The sequence below is a fragment of the Eubalaena glacialis genome, chromosome 9 (assembly GCF_028564815.1).
Source record: "Eubalaena glacialis isolate mEubGla1 chromosome 9, mEubGla1.1.hap2.+ XY, whole genome shotgun sequence".
Lineage (NCBI taxonomy): Eukaryota > Metazoa > Chordata > Mammalia > Artiodactyla > Balaenidae > Eubalaena > Eubalaena glacialis.
In genome coordinates, this window is record NC_083724.1 from 38,174,285 (window position 1) to 38,186,936 (window position 12,652).

The 12,652-nt window shown below is 48.1% G+C and overlaps 1 protein-coding gene across 2 annotated transcripts in view; it reads right to left on the bottom strand.

Moving 5' to 3' along the window:
• UNC13B (unc-13 homolog B) overlaps positions 1 to 12,652 on the bottom strand; it is a 234,059-nt gene that overhangs the window by 2,026 nt on the left and 219,381 nt on the right. Inside the window, exons 16-30 of one of the 2 annotated variants that reach the window (XM_061200299.1) lie at positions 11,667 to 11,794; positions 10,939 to 11,024; positions 6,537 to 6,663; positions 6,307 to 6,403; positions 5,933 to 6,076; positions 5,533 to 5,610; positions 4,981 to 5,058; positions 4,651 to 4,739; positions 4,259 to 4,411; positions 4,008 to 4,131; positions 3,841 to 3,897; positions 3,578 to 3,658; positions 2,504 to 2,651; positions 961 to 1,017; positions 53 to 145 (exon numbers count right to left, since the gene is read on the bottom strand). In XM_061200299.1, coding sequence (XP_061056282.1) covers positions 53 to 145; positions 961 to 1,017; positions 2,504 to 2,651; positions 3,578 to 3,658; positions 3,841 to 3,897; positions 4,008 to 4,131; positions 4,259 to 4,411; positions 4,651 to 4,739; positions 4,981 to 5,058; positions 5,533 to 5,610; positions 5,933 to 6,076; positions 6,307 to 6,403; positions 6,537 to 6,663; positions 10,939 to 11,024; positions 11,667 to 11,794 — 1,540 coding nt within the window. The remainder of the gene's footprint in view (positions 1 to 52; positions 146 to 960; positions 1,018 to 2,503; positions 2,652 to 3,577; positions 3,659 to 3,840; positions 3,898 to 4,007; positions 4,132 to 4,258; positions 4,412 to 4,650; positions 4,740 to 4,980; positions 5,059 to 5,532; positions 5,611 to 5,932; positions 6,077 to 6,306; positions 6,404 to 6,536; positions 6,664 to 10,938; positions 11,025 to 11,666; positions 11,795 to 12,652) is intronic. The other variant, XM_061200300.1, reaches the window with a different exon arrangement.

Here is a 12,652-nt window from a genome sequence, read left to right on the forward strand (position 1 = left end):
TGAGGCCACTGGGCAAGAAAAGGTCTGAGGTCTGTAAGTCCATGCCACTCACCTTTCACTGTGACCTTGTGCTCCCCAGTTCCAGGATGTGTAAACAAGTCCACCTGAATAGAGACTTCTCCCACAGGATCATCCACACCGGACCCTGAGGGACAGACGGACAGATGATTCCCCCATTGGAGAACTTTAAGACTTTAGGCCTAATTATTCCAGGTAAAACCGTGGAGTTGGGAGGCTACTATCCTACATCCTAAAGCAAGAAGTAATCACCCACAGAAGCTATGGGGAAGTAAGTAATGGGAGAAGGAAAAGAACAGGGATAAAGAATGAGACTATGTATTAAAATACAAATCAGGGTGACAACATCTTAGGCGAAACCTCTTCCAAAACTGCACCTGGAATCTCTCAGGTTCCCCAAACCTCTCCTAGCCTGCAGAATTTTTCATTGAAAGATGCTGGGAAAGGACAGTGCTGCCACCCTGTATTTTTGTCTGAGAATTATGTCCACCCCATGGTGTCTCAGCAGAACAATGCGGGTCCCATCTAGCCAAAAGCAGCACCTTCCCGCCTGCGGAGGCCCCTTCTTGGGAGGCTGTCCTGTACAGAATGACTTTTTCCTGCTCAAACCTGGACCTCTCTGCAAACAGCTCCCCAGTCCCTCTGGCCAATTTTCAGCCTCCCCTCAGCAGAGACCTCACTCTATTTTGGGAAAACACCAGTACCCTACACCCCAGATAAAACTTCTTTGTCCTAAGATGGAGGGGTGGGGGAATTTTGAGGACAACTATTGTTAACCCTGTCTCAGACTGTATGAATACACTGCCCATCTCTGGAATTTGGGATAGAGCCTCTGAACTTTGACACCTGGTTCCCCCAGCCCCAACATAAGCAGCTCATTCTAGTTCACAGGGGACAGTGTTAGCCCATATTAGATTCACATCTGCACGGTATATAACGTACCGTTTTCCGGCTGAATGTCCTCATTAGCAGTAAACCTAATACCTTTCCCATCATGCACTGAGTGAGGACAGGCAAGTCAAGAGGTAGCAGCAGTAGGACAGAGAAAGAAGAATCAGTTAGAGGTCTAAGGAGTTAACAGCCATTCAGAGCAGCTCTACACATATTCTGAGGGAGCACAGAGATGGGGTAGGGTGGAGAGAGAGGTCAAAGAACTGGGGTCAATGCTCGAATGCTCCAAATTACACTTAACAGTTTGAAGATCAACCAAATCATGGACAGAAGCAGTAGAACATACAGAGAGAAGGTTTCTGAGAGCCACAGGGCACAAAAGAGAAAGTTGTAGGCTCTAATTTCCTAGGCCCTTAAATGATAAAGCAGTGGGTAGAAAACGTACACTCACAGTTGCATCCACCCCTGCCTGCTGTTACTTCATGTGTGCCCATTCCAGCCTCTCCTCATCTTTATATCTAGCTTAAAGCTCAATGTTTCCAAAAAGCCTTTTGGATTAACTCCTATCCTCCCTGATGTTACAGGCCTTTACATGTACTCAGCTCTGTGAAAGATCCCCGTCTCCTTGAGCAAGGCTCATAACTTCTTTTGCTCTGTCTTCTTCTCACTCTGGACTTGAAATAAGAACATACGTGGAAAACGGAGCAGTACTGCAGGTCCCTTGTATTTTTCACCTTCCATCAACTCTATTCTAACTGCTTAGATCCCTCTTCCCCTCTGGGTCAGCTCTGTGCTCCAGATCCACAGCTCAGTAAGGCCTAAGCCTTCCCACTCCCCCCTCCACCAGGTTCACTCCTCCAGGCAGCATGCCCAGGTTTCCCTGGAAGGAGCAACAACAACTGCGCCTTGAAGGTCCTTTCCAGGAGGACCTTCCCAGGGTGAGGGTCAGAATTTCAGTCTGAGCCATGTCTAGGCAGATGTGTTTTGTTATGAATGGGCCTGCCTGGAGGCAGGGAGGGGTTCTGAGAACTGGAAGTCACTGGGAGAAAATCAGCTGCCTGGGTTCCCTGTGCACTAGCATCACCCATGAGGCCGGAGTCTCAGCTCTGCAGAGCCCCATGATCCGCACCCTCCCTTCAACTGCTCCCGTGGTTTGCCTCTCTTAGTCTTCTCCTCACCCACACTGGAGAATCTGGAAAGTCTTTTGCTTTCTCTCCCCTGGACAGCTTCCAACTTAGGCTCCCAAAGCTATGAGTCTTCATGAGTGTCTCAGCCACTCATTCTCAAGGCTTCCTCACAGATTCTTCCTACCAAACAGGGTATACTCCTTGAGCTCAACACACATGCACTGGCCAGATGATGTCTGGGAAAAGAAAGCTCAGGCACATTTCCCAGGTCTCTGTGATTCTCCTGTCTGGTATGAGTGTGGGGTGGGGGTAAGTACTGGGATCCATCAAGAAATCCTGGTGTCTGAGTTTGAAGGGCTTTCTGAAGAAGTACTTGGATCCTCCCTGAGGGCTACAGGATACCGACTCCCTAGGGACAGAGATGTATCAGGGAGGGGAGGTGGGGACCCAAAGCCCTTAGGCCTTACCCTGGGCAATCTGTGAGCGCACAAAGGTCTTGATGAGTGTGTCTGTGGTCTGTGTGTACAGAGACAGGGCATAGCGTAGGGACTGCAGATCTGGGCTCTTCTCCAGGAAGGTTTTCTTCAGCCCATTGCCTCCTGCATGAAAGTATTGCTGAAAGACAAGAATAACTGCTAACTGCTACTGCCTCATCCCCTTACAGAGAGGCAGCTCTCCAACAATGTAACTCAGAGAAATGACATCTGAGCAGAGGCTCAGCGAAGATGCTGGAAGAGGATGGTGAGGCATTCAATAAACAACAATATCAAGAATACCACACAGAGCCAGAGTCATAGTCTCTCAGGTTAAGAGTATTATTTGAATATCTGGCAGGAGTGGTAAGGGATGGCCACGTTTCTGGACGTGATGCTTGAAGGATGAATCTATCTGGACAAAGATATGCGACAGAAGCATTTCAGGAAGAGAGTAGTCAGAAGTGTTGCTTTACCCCTGGGAACCCTTAGAGCACTTTATACCTATGACATACCTCTCCGAAGTGCCCTAAATCACAGCCCACATGTACCCGCCTTATTTATCACTTTACCAGGTTATAAGTATCTTGATGCTAGGAACCATATCTGATTCTCTCTGCATCCTTCATAGTGTATAGTGCCCGGAACACATGTTGCCTGGTTGAATAAATGAATGTGTAATAGGAAAAAAAATCCTTCGAAAACCCAAATGATTTTAAACATAAGTGAAGAGGTCAGCCAGATGTCGGGTATTAGGATCTGGAAGCTTAATTCCCAGTGGAAAATATTCATGAATGACAATGAGGTACAAAGTGAACTAAACTGTCCGCAGAACCCAAGAATAATGTTCTAGGTCCGTGGAGATTCACCTGAGACCACACAGGAGGTACCTTTTTGGTTGGTCCCCAGCAGGAATATGGAATAGCAGAGAAAGATATGGACACAAAAATCACTCTCTTCTGGATGTGGGGTGGCAAGAGCCCGAGGGACACCTAATCTGGCAGAATGGAATGCCAGGACCAAGAGGGTGTGGTAGTAAGATTGTCTGGAGGAGGGGGAGGTCTCCACCTTGATGGTGTCCAGGGCGAGGTCAAGGACAGCACACTGCTTTGGAGTGAGACTCCGGGTTTCCTCTCGCGCCATGTGGTCCTAGAACCCCAGAGAAAGCAACAGCATCAGGACAGCTTATGGCTGTCATCAAAGTCTTTCCCCCACCTGTCAGCCACAGCTACATGTTCCTCTCCTTCCCCTCTGCTTCAGTCTTCAAAGCGCAAATTTCCTTCCTTCCAGGCAACCCCCAGCCTCAGAAGGACCCCACACATCCAGAGTACCTTGAGTTTGGAAAGGTGGCTCAGCTCCTTGGCAGCAGTGAAGATCAACTGGGTGCCCTGGGCAGAGAGCGAATCAGTCAAAAGCAGAGAACTCCAAACTCAATCAGGAAGCGTGGAGCAGGTTTAGGGAGACACAGCAGGACGAAGTGGAAGGGAGGTGTCCTTACCGTCTGGTCAGTAAGTGGGGGCAGAACAATCATCCTCTCCATTGTATTCATTACCACCCGCCAGAGCTCCTTCAGTACCCGCTTCAGGACCGTCTTCTCACACACAGTGGCAAAAAGTGTGAGGCTGCAGGACCAGGCAACAGGTAAGGATGGGGTGAGTGCTTGAGAGCTCCCCCTCCCTGAGAGGCTCCTCTGTCTGACTGCTTCTGCCCTGTTCGTCCCTACAGGACAGTCCTCAGCACTGTACTCACTTGCCATCCAGGAAGTCCATGAGGGGCCGGAGCACACTATCTGCATCTTGAGTCACTGAGGCCCGGGCGCTGGGGGATGCATTCCCTGGGCCCCGCACCTGGCCCAGGATGTCGGCCATTTGTCGAACACACTCATCAATCCGCACCTGGAAACTACACATGTGCCCACAGTGCAGCCCTCCCTGCCCCAAATGCACACTGTCCCTAAAGCAGCACCAGCTATTTGGTTCCACTCCAGCATACTCAGGGTGTAGCTCCAACAGGGACAGCCGGCAGGAAGAGGGGGAAGATCCACATATGTGTGGCTGGATGGATGAGTGTGGGGCAGGGGATCTGGGATTGGCCAGGCACCACACCTGGCTCTGAGGGCCGTGTGTTCTGGGGCCACCGACCTGTTTCCAAACACCATGCTGAGCTCATCCAGAACCGTATTCAGTTTCACCTGCAGCTCCTTCAGACTGTCTGCAGCTTCAGGGTCCAACTGTATCCACAGGAGGCAGGCTTGGCTAAGTTGGTTCTCTTATGCTTTCCTCCCTTCCTGTGCCCCCACTCCTCCCTCCTAGGGCCTCTACCCCAATGCCTACTCAAATCTCTCAGCTCAAACCACTCAAGACCCCAGGCTAAACTCCTGGTCTATACCCAGTCCGGAGAGGGTGGAGTTCTGTGGCCAGGGAGCTCAGGAACAAAGGGAAAGTGCAGCAACCCCAAACCTTAAGACTTACCTCCTTGCCTCCCATGGCCTCAAACATTTTCTCCAGCTGGACCCTCAGTTGTTGCATGTTGTTCATCAGGATGCAAGGCTTTCGGGACAGAGGGAGGTGTTGAGTTTGGCTCTATTCAGCACAGAACTCATCAGTCTAGAGTCCCTCCCTCTCTCACATTACTCCAAAAGCCACAGGGAATTTACAACACATATTACATGTGTCTCTCCCTAAGCACTGAGATCTGGAACCAATGCAGACAGCTCTCCTTGAATGAAGACTAGAAGCAAAGGTTTCTGCTTTTAAGCCAGGTGGTGGGCCCCAGGTGTTCATGGGATTACCCTTTATAACTCTCTGAATGTATTAAAAAGAAAGAAAGAAAGAAAGACTAAGCAAAGGCCTAGCTCAGTAGAGAATAAACTACCAAATGGAGGCACAAAGGAACTCCTCATCTGGTTCTTATTATTTTGTGGCATAATCTCAAGCACAGCCCTGCTGGGAATCACAAGTCAGGAGAATCACCCCACCCTCAGCTCTGAGGATAGCTTCAAAAGCAAAAAGCCTAACCCTCACCATTTTCTCCTTTGTGCAATAAGCTGGGAAGTTCTTTGATAAGATGTCTGCATATTCCATCAGCACCTTCCCGATGGTCTGAGAAAAGAGGAGAAAAGGAAAGGAGAGGGAACCCTTAGCTCTACCCACAAGGATCTTACCTGAGGTTGCACTTCTCGTCCCAGAACAGTAACAACAGGTATGTAAAGGGGAATGTCAAAGTAAGGGACAAATCACCCTCTCAACCCCAGAACAGCACTGAAACAAACCCACCTGTCTGCCCCAGACTCAAGTAAAGGAGAATGGGGTAACGCCAGGCTTAACCCAAAGGCCATCACAAAGAGGGGATGAGCTCAGGCCTGCGGCTAGGCTGTGAGTGTGATGGAGGTAAGAGGGGAGGGGTAGGGAAGATCATGGTCACCTTAGCAAATCTCCTCATGTAGTGGGCAAGGATGTTGGGGTCTGGGCATTCCAACTTCCGGATGATCTCAAAGCTCTGATTGAGCTGTGTGAAGACGTCCACCACAGAGCAGGAAAAGAGTGCGTGCTCTGATGTCTGCTGGAACTAAGGAAGGCCACACACAGGGTCATCTTCAGCTGCTACCTTTTCCCAAGTCTGTAAGGTTCTAAAAGGCTCTCTGCCCAGCAGGGGTGGCTCAGTGGCCCTCGACAGCCCTCCTTACGGACTCCACAAGGCAGGGACAGCCATCCTGGCTAGAGCCCAGGAACTTCTGCTGATAGCCAATTGCTGGAAGACCTGGACTGACCCCTGTGAAGCCCAAGCCCCCGACTTACCCCATCCTTCTTATCTCGTTCCAAGGCCCCACGCAGAAATTCCAGGGACACATCCTCATTCTCATCCAGCCACTGTAGGACAAACTGCTCAAACCACCTGCAGCCAGGCAGGAAAATTGGGGGTTGGAGCTAGTGGTTGGCATATACCATGTACCTGACTGTAAGGATACTGGCCTTGTCCAACCGCTAAGCGCCCCTCTGCCCTCGGTAGCCCCCACATGATGACTCACGCTGGGTACTCAGGCACCTGCCCCTGGAGGGCAGGCAGATCCCGCATGTATTCATTGTGGAGCCACTTCACCTTGAAGTGCAGGTTCATGTAGTCAGCACTCTTACACAGCCGGTCTTTCTCATGCTCTAGTGGTGGGGAGGAAGGCTGGGTCAGGTCCTGGCAGTAGACGCCATGGTTCCTGAGCTTTCCCAAGGCGGCAGATCTAGTCAGGTGGCTCTATCAAATGTCTGAGAACAAGGGTGACTCCCAAGCACCTCCTCACAGCCATCTCCCTCTAACAGTGGGTACTCTGCTAAAAGCCTGGCCCAAATCTTTCTTTAGAGACTAAGCCAGACACCCAGATAAGGCCCACAGTCCTTCCTGTGCTGGCTTTTGGAAGTGCAAGTGAGGTACTGGCCTCTGGTGAAGAAGAGGAGAAAAGGATGTAGGTGCTAAGGCTGATTAGTGGGGAAACTGCCCAGGACTGGAGAGGCATTATGGTTTTCCAGGGCTTTTCTAATCCTAGTACCTGAGCCATTTCCTCAGATGGATTTAAATGAGATGAGCAGTCGTATATGACATAAATAGGTCACTGACAACCACACAGACACAGGGAAAACCAAAATGGGCCCGAGCTGACAGAACGAGCAGTTGAGCAGCCATGGTGTAACAGAATCCTGAAGTAAACTGAAGGGTCCCAGAGCAGAGCTGGGACACTGAAAAATGAACTCTCAAAGAAGTATGCAAATAAGTCAGTTTGGAAACACAGCCAGATGAAAGGGCCATCTTGCTACAGAAAATGGGATGCTTATGGACTTGAAAGGTTATATAGCTGAATCTGCAGAGCCTTCTGGGAAATCTAGGATAAAGATCACCCACAGCTTGCCCAGAGAGTCTAGCACTGGCCACACCCACAGGCTTTCTTCATCTACCCCCTTTAGAGATGAAGCATTAATTTGGACAATAAAAGCCAACTGTGTGCTTACATATAACAATGGTGAAAGCAAGCAAACTGGGGAGAGTACTGAGCAACAGAGAAGGGAAGGTCATTGTCCTTGGGAACTCTACTGCTCAGCTCAGAGTTGCCATGGGTGATGCTCCTCCTTGTCAAGGCAGAACAGCCAGTCTGGGGCAGCTGGCCCTTGTGAATGAGTACAGCAGACACTCAAGGAGGAAATGGGAGCCCGGGATTCAGCCTCAAAAGGCTCCCTTGTCCCAGGAATTTCATCTCCTGGCATTGTAGGCAGCACCATCGCAACCCGGAGGTGCATTTGCAGTCTCTTCTAAGAAGCAGTGAGCAAGAGAAGAGGAAACAGGAGTAAGACTAGAGGCAAAGGGACAACAACCACAAGTTCTTACCACCCAGAAAGAGGACTTTTCGGATACGAATGGCAGTGGATGCTTGTGACACAGCAGAGACACCAATGAGCAATAAAGAAAGTGAAACAATCAGGGACATCAGAGAGACTCTCTCAGGGCTTGCCCCTTCTCTCCCGCCCTGCTGTCCTTAAACCAGGTCAAGAACCTAGAGACGTAACAAGGTTCCACCAGGAGGGCCCTTCCTCCTTCCTGTTCAACAACCCACTAGAAGTGAGGCAGTGCTGCTCCATCACTCCAGAGCTCCCTAACTGCCTTCTTCTAGGGACCTTCAAGTTACTGTATTTACAGAGAATTCTCACTTTCTCTGTCAATCCATCATCTGTACTCTGGTCCAAAACCCCAACTTCTAATTAACTTCCGTGGTACAAAAACTAACAGGACGATTGCTGAAACACTGGGCACACTTCAAACTATTCTAACAAGTCCCATGGAGTCATGCTCCAGTAGTCGCTTGAGGTTGTTGACGGTGGGGTGTGGTGATCAGGGCGTGGTTAATCTGTCAAAAGGGGCAGAAGGGTACCTAAACCTTCTCCTGCCCATGACTGCCACAATCTTCCCTCCATTCATCTTTTATCCTTGGAGAGTTCTTTCAACCTCATGATTTCAACTTTCCAGCTTGCTGATATCTCCCCGGTTCTGGTAATGTCTATACAAGGCTTTGATGGAACATCTCACTTTTCCTGGGTTTAATTCCAGTCACCACTTTTTGCCATTTTAACATCTCCAGCTGAAGCTGAACAGAGTATACACACTATTCTTACCCTCTTGTTCAATGCTGAGCATCATCCTCAAGTCTTCCTTCTTCCTCTTTATTCACATCCAATTAACTCACCAATCGCTGTTGATTTCATCTCCAAAACTTCTCTGGGATTTATCCATTTCTTTCTAGTTAACGCTTTTACCTGTCTAGGTCTCATTACCACCATCGCTAACCTGGATTACCACAATAGTCTCCAAACTGGTCTTTCCTCCTCCAACCTATTCTCCATACTGTAGCCAGAGTGGGTGGCCTTTCTATATGAAAAATCTAGTTATGTTAATCCCTTTCTTAACATGGGATTGTTGTTCAATGCCTCTCAACTGCCTCAGGATAGAGTCCAAAATCCTAAACATGGCTTAAAACCTCCTGTATGATCTAGCTCTGTCCTACTTCTCTATCTTCACCTCTCACTCCTCTCTTCCCCTACACTCTAAAGTGCTAGTCACACTGAACTACTGCTTCCAGTTCCCCAAGCATGCCAGGTCTGTCTAGACCCCAGGTCTCTGAACATACTGTGTCCTCTGCCAAAAATGCCTGTCTCTCCCTTCCCTGTCACTAATGCCCTCCCTCCCCACCAGCTAAGATTTATCATCCTTCAGGTGTCAGTTTGTACATCACCTCCTCCACAAAGCCTTCCCAGGTGCTCTTCCCAGGTCCAGGTTACATGGGTCTCCTCTCAGCACCCTATGCTTATTCCTTTGGTAGCACTTAACAACTTTAAATTGTAACTGCCAGTTTATAGGTCTGTTGTCTTGACTAATCTGGGAGCTTCTCAAGGGCTGGGGCTATGCCTCATTCATCTCAACTAGCACAGTGCGTGGCACAAAGAAAATACTCAGTACGCTTGGTGAATGGGGTGGGGATTTACTGCAAAGGGGCATGAAGAAACTTTCTGTTTATATTTTAATTGGGACAGTAGTTACACAGGTGTACTTATTTGTCAAAACTCATCAAATTGTACTCTTAAAGTGTTTTTATTTTATTGTATGTATATTATACCTCAATAAAGTTGACTTTAAAAATACTGGGTGAATGATAGCATTTTCAGTTGGAGCCAACACTATCCTTTTATTAAACAGGTCTCCCTTTCTCTTGCCCTCCACCATTCTGACAATCACTAAGCCCTGTCACAACTTCCTTCCAATGTCTATCAAATCGCATTCTTCCTCTTAATTCCTCTGCTCTAATCCCAGCCCCATCCCCTCAGCCCTAGATGATTACATTATCTGCACTCTGCTTCCAGTCTCTCCCTGTTCCATCTGCCCCCATTTTCCATTGACGTAAAATCTTATAAAAATACTACTTTGTTAACATTGCATCTCTGCTCATCAGTCTTTAATAAATGCCGGGCAGTATGCTAAGTACGTCACATACATCTCAGTTACTTCATTAGCTCAATGAAATAGATGCTATCATCACTCCCATTTTACAGATGAAAAAACGGGAGCTCACAAAAGTTAAGTAGCTCAGTCTAAGAACACACTGTTGAGTAGGTGGTTAAACTGAGATTTGAAACCAGGTCAACATTAGTTCTTTCTCTTGAAGCAGTTCAAACCTTTTGTGTTTGTTTTAAACATATATATGTTTATTTATATATAAACATATATATGTTTTAACATATATAAACAGATAGGAAATGCAGCTAAATAAGTGAGCACAGATGGGTATTGGAAGGTCTGATACAGGTAGGGAGTGATATCTTTGTGGACCAAAGTGGGAAATGAATAAAAGAATAAGCTGGATGAACAAGATGAGTAATAATTGGTCTGTGACCCTGTTCTATAGGAGAAGTGAGGGAAGAATTATCTTTCTGGCTTTGTCACACCAATCCAGAACAACTTTCAAGGAAAGTCAGGCCAGGCAGTCTACAGCGTGAGAAAATAATCCTTACCTATCTATGTATTTAAGGTTCCGAGATTCTGTAAAACTGTAAAGATAAGTTTCATAAGACCATTCTCTAGGGAGCGGGCCACTTGAGAACACCCAGCATGGGAAGGGTTGATCTCTGGGAAAGGAAAGGGCTGGGAAAGTTTTAAATAGGCACTTGCTCTAAAGCAGGAAGGAGGAACCTACATCCACACAGCAATTTCCATTATTCCTTCAGCTGAAGCTTTGCCTACCCAATGCCTCCTGAGGCCTATCACCCACCATGCCTAAAATCGCTCTAGTTTCTCACTGTATTATTCACCCAGAACTTGTAGTTGTCTGGGAGAAGAAAGGGACAGCAAACAAGGTGCTTGGCCTAGGGGTCTGCAGCCCACTGCCTTGGGCACACCCTTACCCTCCAGTGCATATTTCATGTCTTGGGCAAAGAGTTGCCACATCACTTCTGCGCTGACTTTTCCCACATTCAACTCCTGAGGAAACCTGGATGATGGAAGAAGCCACAGTCAGAGAACATGGCAAGAGCCATTTGATTTGATTGATTCCAAGGCTAACATGCCAAGTTCTTGGAGGTCAGATCGAAGAGAGGAGAAGCCTAGGAAACAGGGCTACTAGGCTCAAACTGCAGAAAAGGGACCCAGGGGCCAGTGGTAGGACAAGTGGGGGCAGAGGATCCCCTCAGGCAAGGTGGCCCTAGGGGAGATGATGCCTAGAAGGCAGGGAATTGTGGCCAAGAGGAGAAGTGTTGAGGTTGGAAGACAGGCCCAGGCTAAATAAGCGGGAGGAGAAAGGGCAAGGAGGTGGGTATAAGAAGGCCCACTTTATTCATAGCAGACAGACACATACACACATGCTCTCTGGATCCCCTGGGACTCCTATGGCAGCCATTCCCAGAGGTCTCTCACTCGAGGGAGGCTGGCTCAGTCTGGGCAGGGCCCCCCATTATGTTTCCACACATGTCTCCAGAAACAGTTACCCAGACAGATACAAGGGACAGAGGGACAGATGGACGAACAGGAGGAAGAGGTGGCACTGCAAACACATAGAGATAGGAAAGAAAGAGGCTGTTAGACAGATGGACAAACCAACCACCAAACAGATAGGGCCAAATGAGGTGATACTTACTGGTTCAGAACGAGTGTGTAGGAATTCTTATCTTCCTCTATGATTGACACAACAAGCGTGATGAGTTTGGGCCAGAAATCCAGGTTCCTAATGCTGGGCCCTTGTTCCTCTGGAGGTAGCTCCTGATTCTTGTTCCCAAGGAGATGGTGATAGACAGTGAGAGTCAGAGTAGAATATGGAGAGTCTTCCTCTCTCTCTTCCCCACTCCATGCCCCTTCCTTGAGAATCAGGGACCCTTCCTCTCCTACAGCCTGTCTTCCACAAGACCACACCTGTTCTATCAGAGGGGTGACCACTGGGAGGTCTTTGGACACGAAGAGTCTGTCCTTGAGAACTTCTCTCCCCAGCTCCAGGGCACTGTTCTGATAAGTTTGGTCAGGCATAAAGATGCCTGTCCCCCTTCCTCCTTCTCCCAGTAGCTATGGATATAGTGACTTCTTGGCTGAAGTACGCAGCCCCTCCAGTCTAAGTAGGTCTAGTTCCATGTGACCCCCACTGGCAGTCCTTCTCTTCTAGTGATGGCCCTCCTCTAATATCACCCCCTGCCCCACCACACACATGTACATCGCAACTTTGAAAAGCTCCTTCAATTTCTGCAGGAGCTACGTAACAGACCTAGCATGCAGGCTGGCCCAGCCTTCAGTGAAGCAAAACTTCCCTTAACTTCCCTGAATGTTATTAGGGGGAAGAATTGCATCTAGAAAGTTATTTGCTTAGCTGGATAAGAAAAGACCGTGGGGAGCCAAGAATACTCAATGGGGAAAGGATAGTCTCTTCAATAAATGGTAATGGGAAAACTGGATATTCACAGGGAAAAGAATGAAATTGGATCCCTATCTCACACCACCCACAAAAATTAACTCAAAATGGATTAAGGACTTAAATGTAAGACCTGAAACCATAAAACTCCTAGAAAAAAACATAGGGAAAAAGCTCATTGATATTGGTCTTGGCAATGATTTTTTGGATATGACAACAAAAGCAAA